Consider the following 21,902-nt stretch of genomic DNA (forward strand, 5'->3'; position numbering starts at 1 on the left):
CAAAACAAAACGGTCCTTCTTGTGTACCGGCTACCGTCCTGCTCTGTTGCAGTTTGTTCAGCCCTTTTTGTTGATCTATTCTTGGTTTTTGTTCCATTCCGTCGCATTCCAACCAGTCTGCTGTTCAAGTCTAGTTTTCATTCCAGTCCAGTAGACGTGTGTGTGATGGCTATTATGACAAGGAGCTCCTACTGAAACACTATTGATTGGTCACGTCCTCTCTGAATAGGCCAGGTCCATTGATTAGCCAGGCTGAGGATCGATGTCTCATCTCTGGGCGCATTCAGACCTTCTCCAAATGAATGTCGCCATGATGTGAAGGAAGCTCTCTGACGTGACCACAGGGAGGTGGTGGGGGGGAAAAAGTGCTCAAATTGTTTACTTAAGTGAAAGTATCAATACTGCAAGGTAGAAATACTCTGTTACATCAAGTAAACGTCCAGAATTAAAAGTTTACTTGAGTAAAAGTACAAAAGTTTTCAAATGTATACAATTTATACAAAGATCTTTTGAAAATAGCAGATCTAGAAGCTCACAATCACCACGCATTGTGAGCTTGTAGATCGGCTATTTTCAAATGTATATAGAGCTGAAGTTCTCAAATAATTGTAGTGGAGTAAAAGTGTTGGAAATACTCCAGTGAAGTCACAAATAGGAAAATTGTAAACCTCAAAGTACAGTACTTGTCTACTTGAGTACATGTACTTAGTTACTTTCCGACAGGGAGGTGTGAGGACAGAGGTAACAGATGAGGTCATTGTCTGTCTGTCTCGTGTCTGTTAATAGCAGTCTTTCTCAACCTTTTTAATTTCAAGCACTCCCAGTTTGATATGCATCACCACCATTTGATACATTATTTTATATTACCTTTTTATAGAGCGTCGCATTCCCTCCCCCTTTCAGAACAACGAACGGCCCAGGAAATGAAAACGCAATGCATTTCCCCATAGGCAGTTCTTATTTAATTTATTGAAAGACCTTTTAAGCGTCGTACGAAGCCAACTCTTGTCGTGACAAATCATGACAACACACAGAATTTTTCGGGCCAAACAAATAATTAGAAAGTAGAAAAAAACGGCAGGTTAGAACACTTTTTTTGTTGCTTTTCTTCTTTGTAATAATTTGTTTGGTCCAAAATATTGTGTGTGTTGTCATGATTTGTCACGACAAGAGTTTGCTTCGTACGACGCTTAAAAGGTCTTTAAATAAATTAAATAAGAACTGCCTATGGGGAAATGCATTGCGTTTTCATTTCCTGGGCCGTTCGTTGTTCTGAAAGGGGGAGGGACTGCGACGCTCTATAGAAGCTGGAGCTTAGCCGTGAAGAATGTCGCTTGAATACCTTTGTACTACGATAGGTATTCATTCATGATTTAAGATTTGTGTAAAACTTTTAATAAAAAAAAAAAGGTGTCAACATTTACACTGAGCTCCAGCACATTATTAACATTGTATTAGAATGTATTTACCCAATGAGGTCGAAATGTTTGCCGTACTAATTCATTGGTGTTTGAATGCATGGGCTATTCACCAATAGTCAAATAGAGTCTGCCTGTGCACACTGGATCATGTTCCCGTGGATTATATTTATTTTATTATTATATAGGTTTACATGTGAGTGTCTCTAGCTCCTTCCTAGACCAGTGTGTGTGGACTCCATGAGGCATACCATTTCGGGTTTATGATCCGGTCGGAAGCAGATGATAATTTACGTTATATTGCAGTCTGCTTTGTGGTCATCAGGCCGGAACCCCCCAAACCGGAATCAGATTTACTAAAAATATTTCCCTGCATCATAATTTTAGGGCCTACCCAATAGAAGCCTTGATGTGGCCATTGTGGCGTATGGATCGGACAAGTTTCTTCAAGTACTTCTTGGAATAGTTTGTTTGGTATTATCCATCTTTTATTCCAACTCGTAGCGACTGGCGAAACTAAAAACAAACATAACTCTATTGGTGGTTGGGTGGGATGACCAAAACAAAGCAATGCCGAGGTTTGTAATTTCTTTTAAGTTTTTAATCATCCGGTCCAGACCACGCCTAGACCGGATCACACGGGCGATTTAGTAACACAGACCATGCTTTCCTCCGGTATGGAAAGTCTGGTGATTTTTCTCAGTTTTCACCTGTTCTTTTGTCCAGCACCTGGGACTGGGAATCAGTGTAGTTTATTGTATGGATGGCCATCTTATATTATTATCACATTGTATATTTACAGAATACACAGTCTACAGATTCATGCCTGTTAGCATAACAAGTGACTCAGCAGTGTGTTGGTTTGATCCGTCAATACGGTGTCTCGGTGAAGGGATGAGCTGCAGTACAGCAATGATTCAGAGTCTTTTTCATTTCAAGGACCCCCAGTTCGATATGCATTAGACTCCCATTTTGATAAGGGTTTTTATCTCTTGGACGGAATCTATACTGTTAAATTACAGTGTTACAGTGTTAATTTAACTCTTGTGTACAACTGAGGGCGGCAGTGGCTCAGGGGTAGAGTGGCCAGTAGAACAGCCTGATGGCAACCGCAATGTTCCCGCTTCGATCCCGGGCTCCCCGAGAGTTAGTGTCGAAGTGTCCTTGAGCAAGACTCTGAACCCTGAATTGCTCCCAGTGGTTGCGTGTGTGAATGTGGGAAGTGAGGACGCTGACGTTGACTGTTCGCCGCTTCACCTCCCAATGTATGAATGAATGGACCATTGTAAAGCGCTTTGAGTGTTGTAAAAATGAGCGCTGTAAAAATGCAATCCATTATTATTTGTATTAGCATTATTACAATTGGAACCAAATTAGTTCTAATTGTACACTTTGAGTTACACATCTGTAGTGTAAGGGTCCACTTGGTTCCTCCTAACTATCAATCATTTAGTTGGAGCCCCCCTGGAGTCCTTTCAGAACCACTTATACTAGTGGCATAAAGACGTGGCATAAGACACTTGAATGTCTGTAAAGTCTTGAGACTGTACAAAATAATTGAACTAAATTGACAGTTACGAGTCCATTTGGTTCCACTACTACACTGTAGATTGGGTCCTTCCCCAGAGATTAAAATAAATTAATAAATATCAAATGGGGGGGTCTGTGCCTTATGGTCCTGGGAGACCCCTGTTATATGGTATTTCCCTGGGAAAGGGATGAGGCAGGGACAGACAGTGTTGACAGTGTTGCCTAGGGTTGACGATTAAATGTCACACAAATAATTGCGATTAACGATTTAATTCTTTTTTTGCATTAAATATTGGAACGTTACAATTTGTATTTCTGTTTGCATTTTAGGCTTCGTATTCACAAATTGCACAGGGCAGATATCATAAATAACTTTAAAGAAATCACTGACACATTTTATATATTTTTTTATATTTTAAGCTTGTAGAACTGCTATTTTTGAAAAACTTAAAAAAACATGTATTTTTGACGATTATGTAAAACTAATTGAGATTATTTCAAAAAATTGAGATTAAACCATTATGGAATAATTGTGACAGGCCTAGTGTTGCCATCGGAGTCATGTCGGATATACAGTATGAATGTGATACCCCATATGATGAAAACATGAATACAATTCAATTGTTGTCATTCTTTAGTGCTGGATTTGTGCTACATTGTGCTGGTATCATTTTTTTGATATTTTAAGTTATACATTCATGAGCTTTGCTGAGCCTTGCAACCCCCCATCTTTTTAGGTCCAAATTGAACAAAAACAGTCATTCTTGTGTGCTTTTTGTGCAGGGAGATCACACGTGTTATAATGGTATATTGAGACTTGTAAGCATTCTATTCCAACCAGAGACAGGTCTTTCGGTTGGTGTGTGCATAACTAAGCCGTTCTCAATGTGAACCTAAAATAACTCCCCCACAGCATGCTACAGAAAATGTGTGCGTGATCCGTGGGCTGCAGTTATGTCTTGTGACATATTCAGACGTGGAAGTCTCCAGGTAAAGCTTAAGCTATTACAAATCCATGACATGGTGACAGTACAATTCTCTATTCAGTAGAGACTGCGGTGGCTGTGTGTGTGTGTGTGTGTGTGTGTGTGTGTGTGTGTGTGTGTGTGTGTGTGTGTGTGTGTGTGTGTGTGTGTGTGTGTGTGTGTGTGTGTGTGTGTGTGTGTGTGTGTGTGCATGCATGCATGCACACGTGCGTGCCTCTTATTGTGTGCATGTACATAGGTAGATTTCCCCAAGCTGCATTTAGGTACTGCTTTAGCAAACAAACTTGAACTTGAATCCCAGCATCCATATTCTCGAGGGAACATTAGCCAAAAATAGCCGATCTACAAGTTCACTGTGAGCTATCAGCTTGTAGATCGGCAATGTTTAGGAGATTTTGTGTAGACAGAAGTAAAGAAGTCTTCTGAAGCCTGACAGTTATCAGAAAAACGTATATTTCTATGTCAGTGGTGCTCAAACTTGTTCATGTCGAGGACCCCTTATATGTATTCGGTCAAGGACCCCCATCTCAAAATATATTTGTTCCAGGGACCCCTCCAGACGCAAAGATTTTAGTTAAAAATGTTCGCTTTAAAAGAATACTGTTTATTCAAAGATTTGCACAAAGTGACACAGATACCTTCCCGGTCTTAATGGGTTAAAATGATAAATAGAAATAAAACTACTCTAGCTTGAGGTCAGTCTGTTGACTCTGTTCACCATCAATAATATGGCCAGAATGTCTTTCTAATTATATCACCCTGTATGGAAAACAGAGCTTGCAACCAGAGTAGGGGTGCAACATTTGATCCAACTAATCGATGTAATGGATTATGAAAAATAAGGAAATCAATTCATAATCAATCCTTATTTATTTAGTATGTCCTTATAGGAGGGAAGATTAAAAAAAAAGCTTATCTACAACTAAGCACACAATGTGTTGCGATGTGACACGTGAGCCTATAGATCTAACAGATTCAAATTAAAATCAACCGATAATCACTAGTAGGTTACTTAATACTCCAGCAGGCTCTCCTGAACCTACTGGCTGTGATTAGGAAACACGGAGACGTCCCACTTTAACCCTCAGACCCAAACCTCAGTCTTAACCGGCCATGTAAGTCCCCTAACCTTATATCAGTCTTAACCGGCCATGTAAGTCCCCTAACCTTATATCAGTCTTAACCGGCCATGTAAGTCCCCTAACCTCATATCAGTCTTAACCGGCCATGTAAGTCCCCTAACCTTATATCAGTCTTAACCGGCCATGTAAGTCCCCTAACCTCATATCAGTCTTAACCGGCCATGTAAGTCCCCTAACCTCATATCAGTCTTAACCGGCCATGTAAGTCCCCTAACCTTATATCAGTTTTAACCGGCCATGTAAGTCCCCTAACCTCATATCAGTCTTAACCGGCCATGTAAGTCCCCTAACCTCATATCAGTCTTAACCGGCCATGTAAGTCCCCTAACCTCATATCAGTCTTAACCGGCCATGTAAGTCCCCTAACCTTATATCAGTCTTAACCGGCCATGTAAGTCCCCTAACCTTATATCAGTCTTAACCGGCCATGTAAGTCCCCTAACCTTATATCAGTCTTAACCGACCATGTAAGTCCCCTAACCTCATATCAGTCTTAACCGGCCATGTAAGTCCCCTAACCTTATATCAGTCTTAACCGGCCATGTAAGTCCCCTAACCTTATATCAGTCTTAACCGGCCATGTAAGTCCCCTAACCTTATATCAGTCTTAACCGGCCATGTAAGTCCCCTAACCTCATATCAGTCTTAACCGGCCATGTAAGTCCCCTAACCTCATATCAGTCTTAACCGGCCACGTAAGTCCCCTAACCTCATATCGGTCTTAACCGGCCATGTAAGTCCCCTAACCTCATATCAGTCTTAACAGGCCATGTAAGTCCCCTAACCTCATATCAGTCTTAACCGGCCACGTAAGTCAGTTTCATGATGTTTTCGCTTCGGCAGCAGTAAGTTTCCTAATCGCAGCCAGTAGGCTCCAGGCGAGCCTGCTGGCTCGATTGGTATTCAAGAGATAAGTAACCTACTGGTGATTACAGGTTGATAACATTTGAAGCGGGTGGAGCGTTAAATCAGCTATTTTCACAATTCCATTCACAACGAAATATGAAATATCATATACAGTAAGTAGTTAACGTATGACTTTAACTGAGATGTCATTTAGTCTGCATGTCACCTCGGGGACACTTCAAAACTACTTTTATCAAATATAATATATGAAATATTAATCTATATTAAATATTTAGGCCATAGGTTAGGTTTGAGACATATTGATATAGCTGCTGCACTTTGTTTTACATTGTATTTAGAGAGTAGCATTTTGTCTTGTCTTAACTGTAGGCACTAGTCCACTGGTTCTCAACATGGGGCCCGGGGACCACCAGGGGTCCACTCCAAATGGAACCTCCATGAAATTAAAAAGGTTGAGAAACGACCTTAAGTTAAAAGTGGCACGGGAGGGTGATCACTGGCACACTGGCATAAGTTTGAAAGCGTTTTGTTCTGTCCACTCACATACAAATTACATAATTCTCCTTTAATTCAAACTGTAGCTCTGACTGTGCAGGGACTGTGGGAGATTGGTGGGTTATTGCTATTGAGTAATGATTACATCCTGAAAATATTACAAAATAAACGTTGTTTTTGTATAGCCTATGGACAATCAAAATCAGCTGGAAATATAACATTTCGATATGGTGTCATAATTAAACTTAATGTTTACAGTGACTTTTAAGAATTGTTAAACCTCTGGTCTAAGTGGGTTCGTGGGTTGAGCTGGATTCCAAAGGGTTTGTTAAGATTCCCCACAGACATGGAAACTTGGAAAGTAGTGAGTCAGTTAGTTGTGCTGCTGACCCTCCAGACACTCACACTGCATGTGTTGGTGGTGTTGGTATCTGCAGCTCAGGCCAGCCTACATAGCATAGCAGTGGCGGTGGTGGTTGTAGCCTCTGACTACTTCACAGACTGCGCCAGGCTAAGAGAGAAGGGGAGAGACATGCAGCAAAGGTCGTCATGAACGGGACACACGACCACGACATATAGGCCAAAGCCTATATGTGGCATGCGCCTGGACCACCCCTGGCGGGCGCCCTGCAGACTGAGTCTTAAGACTGTTTGCATTCTGTGAATCTGTAACTGGCCTTGATTCCTTAAACTCAGGGACGTGCAGAGAATGTTGGAGAGGCAGGGGCTGAAATGCCCTAAAAGGGAACTTTTGGCCCAAAATGGCAAAAATAGCTGATCTAAAAGCTCACAACACGTCACGTTGCAGAGTGTTGAGAGCTTGTAGATCAGTTATTTTCTGGTGCGACTCGAACTCTTTATCTACTGGAGATGTGGCATTACGTAGAACATGGATTTCTGCACAGAGGACAAGTTCTTTCAACGTAAAATGCTGCGTTCAGGAGAGTTTGGAAAAAGGCAATTCTCCTGAATGCTGCCTTCGGGTATGGTATGGAAAGGAATGGGGGGACATTTGCATTTCTTTCTCCATAGTAAAATCATGGTCTGGAGAGTAGGGCTAAAAGGGCAGGGGCTTTGATGTCTGTGCACGTGCCTGCTTAAACTACTGTCGGTAGAGCATGCTCAGATCGGGACGATCAGTGCTATAGTATTTTAATTACAGTTGTAAAACATAAAAAAATATGTGTTAGTTAATAGTTACTATAAAATCCACTATTTGGCTGTACGAAAAATACATACAATTGATAAGTTTTGATTACTTTTCATGTAAGACGGCCGTTTAGTTGTAAGGATTTGTAGCTCGTTGGACTACATGGGAAGGATTATACTTTAATTAAAAAATGATGGGAGAAACACACCTATCTATTATTTTGAAGCTAGCTAGGTTTCTGCTCATCCATGCCACAATAGATTTACCATTTTGGTTATTTGGAAATATTACATTTTGAAACCAAGTACTTCAAGGTCTCCATTATTGCTGACAGAAGAAAGCATGTTGTCTTCTGCTTGTGCAAGAGGCCAATGTTCTCACTAGTGCTGTGATGCAACCTGCTATCTTAACTTAAGCCAGATTCATTACACTTCGTCGCACAACAGTGCACAATTTATGCTCTTTCACACCAAAAATAGCATACCTACAAGATCACACGTGTGATCTTGTAGGTATGCTATTTTTGGCGTGAAAGAGCATAAATGAGGCTTTATTCTTCTGTCTCATAGGGGTCTTGCCTAGCCTGTCACTCAGTCTGAATTTTCATTTCGTTTCACTTCATTATTCTGACTGAAAGCCCTCCCCACGGCAGCAGTTTATGGGATGGGTGTCGTCAAAGCGGCAGTCTTCTGTGATTGGTTCATAGCTTCATACCAACCAATCAGAATAGTGGGAAAGCAGATGACGTTGTTGTCAATCATGTGGCTATGGCTAACCCGTTTGCTAACCAAACAAACACAGCCAACGAGTGCTACTAGTATGTAAACAAAAGCGGTAAAATACGTCGATTTAACAGCCAGATTGATACGGTCGTGAGTTACCGCAGTGGGGGCAGCCATGTTTGTTGTCTGACCAATCAGCTTGGCTACGTTCGGATTTCCGTCGACACCGTCGTCGGGAGAGACTGGAGCCAGGCTAGGTCTTGCCAGAAGTTCACTACAGTACATCTGGAATAGAGCCAGACTGATATATCGGTTTGGCAGATATATCAGCCATTGTGTGACTCTTTTGATGACATCGTCAAAATGTCTTAGTTCATTAACATGTTTGATGATATTTAGAATTGATTTTACACTTTTTGACAAAATATTGATCTAAAAACATCGGCAATGGATTTAGGTCTCTCCGAAATTGGGATCAACATCAGACCCAGTAATCTGGCATCGTTCGGGCTCTAATCTGGAAATCTCATTTGGTTGAAGAGGTCTGAATTTTGAAGCAATTCCTTAGCCGTTCTTTTTTTTTCAACCTTCTTTTTTCCCCAAAAACTTTGCTAAAAACTGAGAAATCAAATATTGATTTTCCTCTGATGTTGTCATCTCATCTCTGCAAAACAAAAATCAATGTCCACGGCCCGTCGTTCCGGGCTCTCTGCTATCACCGCCATCATGGTATTTTCCCTTCATAATGCTGGCTGTCATTTTCGGTTGGTGGGTCATTAATTATTGAGTCGACAAGATGCATGTTCTGTCTTGTTTGCCAGATGAATTATCTGCACCTATGATCCCGACCATATTGTAACGGTATCCAAACGGCCTTATAACTCTCCTCGACGGCCTGAGACGGTGGCCCTAACCAACGGTTAAGGACAGAACCTCTGTGCTTCTAATCAGCTTAAACGCTGGCTTATTCAAGGCCCTCTTTCAGAGCCGAGCAGCTGCCGTCGGCCAGTTTGAGTAGAGGGTGTGACTCCTTGGCACGGGCTCGGCGATGCAGGGAGACCGGTTGGTGATTAATAAATGTCAACTAGACTTTGGAATCTGGGGAGCCCAGTCTGATGGCTTTGTCCTAGTGTTGTGTTGTGTCGTTCACCAGCGAGCTTCATCCAGGTGGCTTGGTCATGCTGTCACGCTCTCATCCACCCACCCCTCTCTCCCTCTCTCGCTCCCTTTATGTCTCTTCAGCTCCTCTTACGTCTGTCCTCTTGGACTTGTCCTCTACGTATGTGTCCTCCCCCCCCCCCCCCTCTGCTCCTGAGCTCAAGGTTGCAGATGTTTTCTGCGCTGTTACATAAAAATAAAATTAGACCCTATTCTGGAGCTAAGTTGGCAAATAAATAGATAAAACGTATTTATATCTTTTGGTATGGTCAACGTGTTTGCTCTGATCTGCTCTCCCTCCTGTCTTTTTTTGGAACGGGGCACCAGCATTGCTTTGGGAATTTTCTGATGTGAGTGAGAGATAATGTCCTCCAGAAATGAAAGGACTATAGGCAAAGTCAATCCTGGCAAGAGTGCAAGGTGTTTTCTGCTGAGCTGTGTGGGTACAGTACGCTACATCTGGCAGATAGATTTCTGTCAGCAGCTCTCCAATGACACGGCTGCCTGCCTGCCTGCGAGGAAGAGGATCAGATCTAGTGAGTCCATGTTGTGTGCTGGCTGAACACCTAAGCGTACATAGTCAGCTTCTAAAATGGCTGCCCTTGAAGCACAGCTCGCAGGAGGATCTGAGCAGCTCAGAGGCTGCCTGTGAGAGCCCCAGCTGAGCACATGAAAGCATTTACACAAGCTCACCCATTAACTTGGTGTGGCATATAGGACTGCCAGGCTGAGGAGAGACACACAGCCGACACTAAAGGCAGATGGAGCTACATCTAGGCGGTTTCGTTTTTTGCCCTTCTCCTCACACATTCCTCTCCCCTCCTTCTCCTGGAGGATTCTCTTGATATCCATGTCAAGGAACCTGGCATTAGAAGGCAACTTTGTTCACACCAGCAATGAACTGCCAAGAGAGTATAGGGTGGGGCCCCTCGCGGGGCTGTAACCCGACCCTGAGCAACAATGGAGCCCCTCTGGTCCTGCTGGGACTCACTGGCAGCTTGGCCTGCTCACATGGAATACTCAACTGTCTGGCTAGTTGGGTGAAGGCCTGGCTTTTATATGTGATGAAGATGGCAACAAAAACTGAATATAGCATTGATGTTTTGAATGATTTCCATGGTGAAACTGATAATGGTAATTTTCGCTATCTTAAACCCTATGCTATGTTCAGCGGAGTCCCAAGGAGCTCAACTACTAGGCCCCCTCCTGTTTTTGCTCTACAATGTATCTTCGCCGAAAATAGGCAAACTTGAGCTTGTAGATCGGATTGGTTCTAGCCTAGGCTAGCACTGGGTTTGTGATGCACCACTATGAAGTTTCTCTCCTGTCACAGGTTGTTTTTCATACAAGAGGGAGAAATGCTTGCACGGTGCTGCTGCATGTGGGTTGTGGTTGTACTATAGGTTGGTTCCGTGCTGAAGGTTGTTGTTCTCCAAGATGCCATTGTACCACCACAGGTCCAGAGGGGTACACGTTGGTGGAATGTGGTCCTCCTCCTATTAATGTCGGTGGGTGGAAAGTTCTGCGGGGGGAATACTGAACATTTGCGGCAGCTTGCAAAAATAATTCAACCTGGCCAAGCAGAGACTACGTCTTGGCCTTTAGCAGTAGGTGGTCTCTAATGCTGGAGAGTGACCTGGATTTGAATCCCGGGTAGGACATTGAAGTCATGGATTGCAAATTTCAAGCTGTTATTACCAAGAACAATGCATAGGGGTTGAATACTTCTGCAAGCATAATCTTTTCAGTTTTTATTTATTTAAAAGTTATGTTGATGAATAATTTTGGCTTTGACAGATTACTGTTACTGCATAATGTTCTGAAATTTAAATACTGTCTGGAAAGCATAATGCAAATATAATCTGTAATCCAGACAAAGTGATAACCTTTAAGGGGGGGGGGGGGGTTTCTGTAGTTTTTATTATATATTATATCTATAGTATGTAAAACAAATACCATATAGGCCTACTGTAATATAGTGCAATCCAGTATAGTACAGTGAAAGCACCATTGATTGCATTGATTTATGATTAGGACACTTACAACAACACGATTATATTTGATAATATTCTGGTTAGCTATCATAAATGGCACACCACATAATGGTATGTGTGAACATGTTTTAATAAGATGTGAAATATTACAGTGTTTGCCTGAAAGTATGAGCAGATGACCAAAGAAGTCATCAAATGGTGATTTAGTTTGGCTCGCACTGGCAGGAGCACATCAAGCCATGACCATTTTGAATGCTAATGAGTTATATTTAAATGAAAAGTGCCCTGCTGGGTCAGCAAACAAAGCAACTGTGTGGACACGAGGAAAAACCTATTTGAGGAGAAAGCTGCCATGCTGCCCGCCACGCAGCCTCTGATAGTTTCTTTTTTGTCACAGACAGTTTCTTTCTCTTGCGTTACAACACCTGTCTCTCAGGTTTACAGTAGAAAGTGGATTTCAAAACATATTGGTGCCCAATAGACACACGAAAGGACAAGTCAAAATCTCAAGGGACACACTATCTGTATCTGTGAAAAAATAGTACTAAATAATCAACAATTATAATATAACATTTTATTTATTTTTTGGTTTACGTATATTTATAAAATGTGGTGGTTGTCACAAAATCCCTTGGCACACCTGCTCTCATGAGAGTGGGATACCGTTCACTGTTTTTCTCTCACTACTAGTGGATATGGTATATTGACAATATGAGTACCATCTGCAGAACAAAATCTACCTAATATTGTTTTGTTTTTTTAAGTATTAGCTTTAACTAGGAGTTCAGAACTGGCCTACACAAGACCCACACATTTTGTAACATTGTATTTTTTATTTTTTTATTTTACAGTGGTTGAGGTCAAGCAACAGTTCAAAGACACAAATCCTTAATCCCTGTGTCTTATTTTATTTGAGACTGTTGATAGTCTGGTAGTCTGTTGGCCTACTACCCTCTGTCTCCATCTGTTGCTTATCCCAAAGTAATGAAATGGATAATGAAATTAATAATTATATAATCATCCCCTTCGGTCCCTGCATGAACCATAACTACGTGGTGGCCATTTTCCTCTTATGTCAAGTTCAGGGGTGAGACTCTTCAACCTGACAGGGTGGGTTACTGGGTTTCTCAACCCTGAATAACAATAAAGAGTGAAATCTCTCACAAAAAGTTGGATTCTCTAAATGTTTTAGAGTAAAGCTACATAATCTGTACGTTTTCCATTATGTCCAAAAAAGTAACTAACAATCTCAACTCGAGGACATACTAGCACAAGGCAGGAATATTTCTAAGCTTTGAACACACACATGCGCACCCACGCATGCGCACATGGTCATGTACAATTGTACACACACACACACACACACACTGCATTGTTCTTGATGGAGTTGTAGAAATAGCTCCATCCTCTGGTGCAAGTGAGTTACTTCATGACAGTTCTCAGGTATAATCAGGTGTGTTGTGGAGTTCACTTAGGGCCCTATCTTGCGCCACCCCTTGCCCCATATCCCTAAACTTCTTTGCCTTTTTTACTATCTTGAAAAACATTTTTTTAAAGTTCGGCTATTTGAACTACTTTAAAAGGTTTTTCAAAATAGTAAAAAATGGAAAATAAGTTTAGGGTAAGGGGTGGTGCAAGATATAGGGCTAGACCAGGGGGGCAGTCAGCCAGATATTTCGTGAAGCCTCATTTGAAATCGGTAGTTCATATAATGGCCTGTTGTGGCGCTGGACCGGACCCAAAAAGCCCCATAGCTCCATAGAGGCCCATGTATTTTGGCCCAACTTCACCTAGACTGTATTACCTTAATAAACATGGTCATGAATACTTTCTTCTTCCAGTCACTAGTTTAAAGTCTCATTTCTAATGTCATAATATTCTTTTTGGAAAATTATGGTCCCATTAATTTAAAAAATGACCATAAAGAAAAAAAACCATTGCGTATGTTCTGAGGGGCGTGGCTACCGTTACAGTCTATGATCGGGATTCCCCTCCCACTCGAGTCAAAATAAAAACCAACGGAGAAGAAGGGGGGAAGTCCCGCCTCGTTGTCTGGGCAGCCAATGACCAGCTGGTATACAAAACGGAGCCAGCCAATGGCCAGCTGGTACCAAAGATGGCGACTTACATCAGGAATTAGCATATTATTACAGGCTTCATTTTACGTTCATGTTAGACCCGGGGAACGCTTTGTCCATATTTTTTACAGTCTATGGGCTAGACTCCACAACATGTTCTACTACCATTAGTCTCTTCAGCCTTTCCAGTGCTCTTTGAGAGTGGGAAACAGTTATAGAATAAGTACCCTAAGTCAGAGGTGTAATTTCAGAAAGACATAGGGGGTGGCAAAAGAAAAAGTTACCATAGCCCCATTTCTAAGGTGGCAAAAATAGTGGATCTACAAGCTCTCAACGCGTCGAGCTTATACAGTAGATCAACTATTTTCACTCGAATGACATTCCCAAAATAGGGTTGCCACGGTGAAAGTGGTTTAATAGATGAATGGTTGCATACAATAAAATGCTTACCTAAATTATAACACCCAAATGACGCCCCTGCAGATAATTATGCAGATGTCCCATTTCACACTTATTGTCTTTTTAGACAATAGCAAGCTCTACAAGCTCTCAACATGTTGCACTATGACTTGTTTTGAGTTGTAGAGCTTGCTATTAATTGCCGAATAGCCTGAAGTATGAAATGGGGCTTAATTAGTAATTGCTTATATATTTTCTAATAATAATACGTCTGCAAAGTATACATTTTCAAGTTAATTGTAGTGGAGTAAAATATACAATATTTTTAGTGGAGCATAATGTATAGGAAAATGGAAATACTCAAGTAACGTAATTCATTTTTTAAATAATAATAAATAATAGGACAATACTTGAGTAAATGTACGTGGTTACTTTCCTCCACTGTCTGCAGGTGAAAAACCTTCAGCCTTGCACTTTGTGTCATGAATCATTTTTCATGTATGTTATTTCCTTTCTATTATATTATTATTAACATTAACATCTGTCAAAGTATTTTTTTGTTGCTGTATACAAGTCTTTGTTGGTGCAGTGTCATGTTTATAATTTATTTAGGAACCTTTCCCCCATCCATCATTATAACTCATGCCAGTGCATTTGATGAATGGTGCAAAGATGTTTATGTCATATTTGATTATTTTTTTTACTCAAAGGTCTAGCAAACAACAAAGCCAGCAATGGGTAGTTAACACAGCATTATACATTATCACTCACCCATCTGTGGTAATTTTCGCCTTTGATTGTATGAAACGTATATATAGAGCTTCTGTGTTTCAGTCATAGAGCTATAAAGGATAGAGACCGAACCGGAGCGAGAATTAATGTACTTAATCCATATGAAGTCCTCAAGATATTTAACATCTAGAGGACTTCATATGCACAGATTCTGTGTATGGATGGACTTCCTGTGCAGCCAGGCATCCGATCAATTGGCTTTTGCAGTCTAAATCCTTGTACAGTGTACTGTACAGTAGCCTTGGTATGGCTGATCCCCCTTTGTGGACTATTATTAAACGTTTGGTGAGGTTACCTGAGGTATTCATGGAATAACCGAGGCTCTTCTTTATGTAGAGGACACGGCTTGTATCATTAAAATCAGCATCAGCACTTGATCGAGCTGTCTCACTGCAGCAGCATCAATACATACTCAAGGGAAGCTACCTAGGACTGCATCAGAACAAGTATTGTAATCTAAGGCCGACGGTAACGAACAGTATCGTAATCCTTTTTTTTCGTCTTTTTTTTAAAGATATTTTTGGTGCTTTTTCTGCCTTTATCTTACAGTACCGTTACCGGCAGTAGGGAAGAATGGCAATGTCTGTCTGTCTGTCTGTCTGCCATTTCCACAATTCTTTTAAGTATAAAATGTAGAAGAATGGCAGTAATTTCTTGGTATATTTCAGTTATTTGTCATATCCAATGCCAAAAACACAATTAAATCGTTAATCACAATTATTTGTGTGACAAACAATCCTGACAGCCCTACCAAACCTATCCAAAGGTTTGGTAGGGCTGGATTGGAATTTGCCGTGCACCTTCCTCATGCTGCCCCAGACGACAGGCCCCTGCTGAGGGTGACATACATGACCTTTCCTCTAGTGCCACTGCCACTATTTGGACAGCATTTCCAGTTGGGTGCATTAAGGACTGAGCTAGCTGGCTAAAGGAAGACTATGCTAGCTGCTGCTGCTTTTAGACTTTAGGTCAGCCTGTGTAAACCAGAACAACCACACACACCCCCCTGGTCATACAGGTGTTTAGTGTCGAGACGGATGTGTCAGTGGCTTTTTATGGCATTACGTTGTGATCAAGAGCTTATGATCCGTGATTACTGTAAAGTATCTTCCAAATCTATGTAGCTTATTTATTCCAACCAGATCACACACCAAGTCCATTTATTCCCTTTTGTATTTCCTCACAGAACGTGACAGTATTTGTAATGAGGATTTTGTATTTATCCCATCCTCAATTTTTCCCCACAGTGAACCATATGATAAAATCAGGACTTTGTGGCTAAAAGGAATATGGAATTAAGTCCTTTTGAATAATCTTCATGATCCACACACAGTCCATTGCTATTTTACATATTTTCTCAACAGGTTATCTGTCCTACAGGACTAAATAGAAAGATTATAAAACACAGCTTCTGTATTTTATCCCACCACTTAAGCCCTATGCACTTTCTGCTGGTTTTTTTTCTAATTTAGAACTTCTAGAAATTTGTAGAAATGTGTCAAAAGTTTTAGATCTTTCTCTGTTTATAATCCCACGCACCAAATAATGGTTAATTCACCTTCCTGATCCACAGTCCTATATTGTTACATTATAACAGGTAATATGTTATATCCCACAGGGCTAGCAAAATACAAAGATTAGAAAAGACAGCTTTGATATTTCATTGCACGTTGAAGTCAATCAGTGATTCTCTACAGAATATAAATGCATGTGCTCGCGGCACACCAATGAATCAAAATCTCAAGATACACCTGTCCTGTATTCATAGCAAAGAATAGCCGATCTGTAGACTCACAAAGCAATGCATTGCAATGCATTATACAAGCTTGTAGATCTGCTATTTTTGCTATTTATTTTAGTTGCAATAATAAATAATGTGTGGCTTTCGTGAATCACACGGCACACCAGTGTGCCTCCTTGCCCCCCTGCCGTTTGGGAACCTCTGCTCAACACAATCCTTAATTTTAGCTTCAGCTGCATGAAATCACGTTAGATTACAGAGTGCCAAATCTCCCTCGGCAAGCAAAGCAGATTTGCTTCTCTTGGCTTCCACTCTTGTCAACATCTAAACTAAGTTCTTCAGGGTTTACTCCCAGGTTGGCCTGGTAACTAGAAGTGCAACTCATCCAAATATAGAACACACCACTGGTATTTTCCCTGAAGTATTGCCACCATGCCTCCCTCTGAGGTGACTGAGGAGAACAAACGGTTTCATGTTCAACCAGAATCACACATGTCTGAATGAAACAGAAGTGTTTCATTCACGTTTCAGACATGAAACACACAGTTTCATCATGTCTGTTCTACTGGCGAGGATGAAGGGCTTTTCAACAGTGCTTCATCGGAAACAAGTTTTGCGTAACTGACAGGATATACTTCAGAGGAGAACTTTGTGGAAAACAGGATGGAGGAGAGGAAGCCAAGTATAAACCACCCCACAACACAGCACCTCTATCCACTCCTAAAACCCTGTCTGTCTCTTCCTGTCTCTTCCTCTCTTACAAACCTATATGGAATGAACATCCAGCACCAAGTTTCAACTAAATGGACTCTCTGCCAGACCACACAGGAACGTTTTCTCCTGAGATAATACTTTCCTAAAAACCTTAATAGAAAAGAATACACTTCGTGATCTGTTTGATGGGGAGACTAGCTAGAGTACGTTTAGGTCCACAGTACAAACCTCTTAAAACTAGGACAATCCTTTGACTTTTGGTGGGATGTTTTCAAACATCCGGAAAAGTGTGGCCACTCCCCAAGGTCCCGTTGAGTTGGACACTGTCTACTTTTCCTGAATTGACTGTTCCATTATTACTTACTTTTATTATCACATCTCTAAGCTCTCACTGGCCATTATCAGCTGGTTTTATGGCTAAACATGGCTCCTTCTTCAACTACGTTCAGTATCTGCTGGCCTGCCTGTCACATAAGCCCAAGATTATTGTACAATCGGACAACTCTCTGCTGACGGTGAGAAGGAACTCTTTTGTTGCCTATAAGCAGCAGATCTTTTTCTAGGCCTCCTCAGCTCCAGAGCGGAATAATTCCAGTGACGCTTATTCATCATCACACTACGGACGTCTGTGGAAGACCTCTCGGCTATCGCTGCTTCCCCACAGCCCGACTTCAAAGACTCTTACCTTTTTGTTGTCAAGGTAACGAGTCAGTGTGGCTCAAGCTCCCTTTGTTTCTGTCCCTGGTGACAAAACCTTCTGCCGCCTCACCACGAGAACCGAATCCTTGAGGTCCACCAACAACAAGCTGCGTGTCCCTGTGAGGACCCGGCGGATGAAAGACCTGATGTTAAACTATAGTGAACAAGCTAAATAATAAATAATAAACTTTATTTATATAGCACCTTTCATACATAAATGTAGCTCAAAGTGCTTTACAGAGCAGAAAAGATAATAAAAACAAAAGCAAAACAAAACAGCATTAAAACAGGCATGCAGTTAAAACAAGGACAATGACGCAGTGTCAAATCAGGAGAAGGCAGTGGTACAAAGATAAGAACAGATAAAATAAGGCAACGACATTAAAAAACAAGCAGTAATACAATACAGTGAGGACGTGAATAACAAAAAATAAAAGATCACTTAAAAGCAATGTTGTAGAGGTGGGTCTTGAGATGAGCTTTAAAAATGTCTACAGAGGCTGCCTGACGAAGGTACAGTGGGAGCTTGTTCCATGCCGACGGCCCGTAGAAGCAAAAAGCTGCTTCCCCGTATTTTTTAGTTGCCATTTTTTAGGCAAAGCGAGCAGGCCAGCAGTGGAAGACCTTAGGGGCCAGTTTGGGACATATTTAGGCAGGCAGTCATGTAGGTAGGAAGGTGCGAGACCATTGAGAGCTTTATAGACAAGTAAAATAATTTTAAAATCAATCCTAAAAACAACAGGAAGCCAGTGCAGTGATGCTAGGTGTCCAGAGTCCCGGCAAATATGGCATAAACTCTCAAAATGTCCTGGATTCCAGCGCTAATTGTCCCGGTTTTCACCACAGTCAAAATAGCACTTGTTTTGAGTGATTACATGCAGTAGTAGACGTTTAATGTTCTGTTCTGTTGGAAGGTGCAGTGACTACTAGGTGTGCTAAGTGCTGAAATAATAGTCAACGAAATTGTCTATATTTTAGCTATTTTTGAATTTTGATTAAGGGTACTGGTTGGGCTTTTGAAAATATGGTCACGCAATGAATTAAAATGAACTTCTAACCTGTCAGGCTGTCATCTTAGAGAGACTATAGATTAAGCATTTGATGATAATTTATTTTCACAGTACCTTGTCTTGTGTACAAGTGTTACCATAGTTACATCTTTCAGATGGTTCTTTTTTTCACACCAGAGAATTACATGAAAAGAAATCACTCTCACCGGCTAATAAAGCTTGATACATTGCAAGAACTTGATATACAAACAATGTTCCTCATTAACTTTAGCATAATCTCAAATATATTATATTGTATACTGTAGGCCTATCTATATATCTCCACGCATAAACTAAGCTTGGAAACCGTGTATGCACATTAATGTTTGATTTGTAATAACTGTGCTCATCCTTTCTTCAGCTGAAACTGTTAAAGGCTGGTAAGCGAGGCTATAACAGCTGACAGACAAAAGAAACAACCCTGACACCAATCATGGTTGTATTTGCCCCAGAAAGAGCATACAGGGTTGGAAAATGCTTGTCTACGCACCAAGTCTGGGAACCAAATTTGAACTTTTTAGACATCTGACTTTAAATAACATTTAACATGAACTAAGGTAGAGGCTGTAATGGCTAGATGAATGACATTAAGGACTTATTATTACACGTGACTTATTGGTGTGAGTTTTTTTCTTTTCTTTTGTGGTTCTGTTCTTTTTCTTCCGTATGTATTCGATTAGGCCATTTAAACATGCATTACAATATTGGCCGGTGACATAATTATTTTTGTATGTTCTGAGTGTTCACCACTGCTCCATCTCAACGCAGTAGTTTTCCATCAGCAAAGGGCTGATTGAGTGTCACTCCCTGTAGGTGCCATCCGGGTATTTAATGTCACCCATACCATTGTTCTTGCACCCTGAAGAAGTTTTGTCTGTCCGAAACGTTGGTCTCATCTCTGTGTCCACAATAAAATGTTTGGCATTGGCAGCTACGAGTGTATACATTTTTTCATTATTATGATGAAATATGGTCTCAAGTAGTGTTAGATTGTTTCAGACCATTTGGCGTGGTTTCATTTACCTTGAGCACATCAGCGAGAACATGTAAATGTGAATGGTATTAGTCACCTGATTAAAAAAAAAAGATGGATAGTTACTCATACCGATGCTTGTACTTGAACATATTGTCCTTTTTTGTCCTCTCCCAGGTGTCCCTGATCTTCCAGGGCGTGGTGGTTCCACTCCTCCAGGATGGAGGTGTTGCAGTGCGACGGCTGTGACTTCCGCGCCGAGTCCTACGACGACCTGAAGAGCCACATCCAGGAGGTGCACACGGCCTTCCTGCAGCCGGCCGACGCGGACGAGTCCGAGTCCGCGAGGGATGACGAGGAGGAGGAGGAGGACCAAGAGGAGGAGGAGGAAGAAGAAGACCAAGAGGATTCCGACAACAAAGAGGACAAGGATTGTTCGCCTCCTCCTAACGCGGGACCTAGTAAGTGTTGTTTCAGCCCAATATTCATGCTTCGTTGCGCGACGGTGTCTTCGTGCCGAGAATAGCCGCGGCGACGCAGATGCGAGACTTTTTGGACATCGGATATTATTATTCTCGGTCCATTCTCTGTGGTTTTTTATATATCATCATTCTACTAGTAAAAGTTTAAGGTTATTTTGTTTCATCTTGTGCACAGTATTGTGCAAGATAAACTTTTACTAGTAGAATACATACTGTAAGAGTAAAACGTATGTTTCTTCAGCTAACTTCAGACATAGGTTATAATACTAATAATAGTAAAGAGAAAAGGAAGATAAAGAGAGAAAAAACAAACATAAAAGAAAAGTCAGTAGCCATGATTGATCATTCATACAAAAAAAGGCATTGGTTAACCTCCGGCTGTGTGCAATGACCTAAAGGCAGAACGAATCATGGAATCAAGTAACAAAGGGACAATTGGAGACCTTGTCAGGTATTTTCACAGTCAACTGCAAGACAAACCAAAGTCATTTATTCTCTTGGTCTTTTTTGTCTGATTATAATATTGGACACGGCCTGCCGTAGCACACGGGGAGGCGTGGGTGTTCAAACGTTACTTTCAATTAGGCTACACTCCGAAATGTGACTATTCGTGAACGGGAAAGGGAAGTTTCATGATCACTTGATTGTGCTTCATGTTCGGATGAAAGCCACAACAAAGTTGTTACAGACAATGCTCGAATTGGGTCAGTACTCAATATCGGTACAGACTCTAGAATACTGGTTCATCTGACCTTTTCCCCACCTGAGGACGCTTACTGTTGTTCCCAAGTGCCTACAGTGCTTTCAATTTAATTTTGACCAAACTGTCACCCGAGTTTCAAAGTTGGTTACAGCAATGATGCACTACATGTGAGAACAAAAAGCCAAAGTCACTACAGAAGAAGTGGGGAGCAATTAATTTAATAATTGGGGCAACAATGGACGTACATAAAACTCATTCACCTAATGTGTACTGTATATGTGTTCTGTATATACTGTATATGATCATTTCCATTTGCCTTCTTTTCCCCTCCCATCTGAGTTTGTTCTTTAGTATGATTAAAATGTACTTGTGTGTGGAGACACTTGGGAAGTTATCATGCTGTTGTGGCTTGATGCAGTACTTGGATTGTCAATTATAATGACAATTTGAATTTAGACATTTAGCAGATGTTCTTATCCAGACAGAGCTACTTACACTGAGATTTATGTTCTTTGTATTTAAGTCAATAGTGACATACCTCCTACTACAGTATGAGCAACAACATAATTTTTTGTAGTATTTGTAGTATATTTGTAAACCATCAGACTTCTCATTGTAATTAACAGTTATATTCACAATCCCATGCGGACCCTCATCATAGCCGTGTTGGTGAGCATCATAGGCTTGTTAGTAAAAATAGCCGATCTACAAGCTCAAAGCAAAGAGCACGTCTATACAACGTGCTCACAACGTGCCTCCGCGTTGTGAGCTTGTAGATTGGCTATTTTCACTACTTCTTAAACATTTGTT

General features: G+C 41.1%; 1 protein-coding gene across 3 annotated transcripts in view; it reads left to right on the top strand.

The window, feature by feature from the left end:
- The window catches only part of znf462 (zinc finger protein 462), a 68,492-nt gene that overhangs the window by 17,460 nt on the left and 29,130 nt on the right, over positions 1–21,902 (top strand). For all 3 annotated transcript variants that reach the window (XM_083794408.1, XM_083794409.1, XM_083794410.1), the window contains exon 2: positions 20,085–20,368. In XM_083794408.1, coding sequence (XP_083650534.1) covers positions 20,128–20,368 — 241 coding nt within the window. In that variant the 5' untranslated portion in view covers positions 20,085–20,127. The remainder of the gene's footprint in view (positions 1–20,084; positions 20,369–21,902) is intronic.

The sequence above is a fragment of the Protomyctophum parallelum genome (genome assembly GCF_964188405.1).
Source record: "Protomyctophum parallelum genome assembly, chromosome: 21".
NCBI lineage: Eukaryota > Metazoa > Chordata > Actinopteri > Myctophiformes > Myctophidae > Protomyctophum > Protomyctophum parallelum.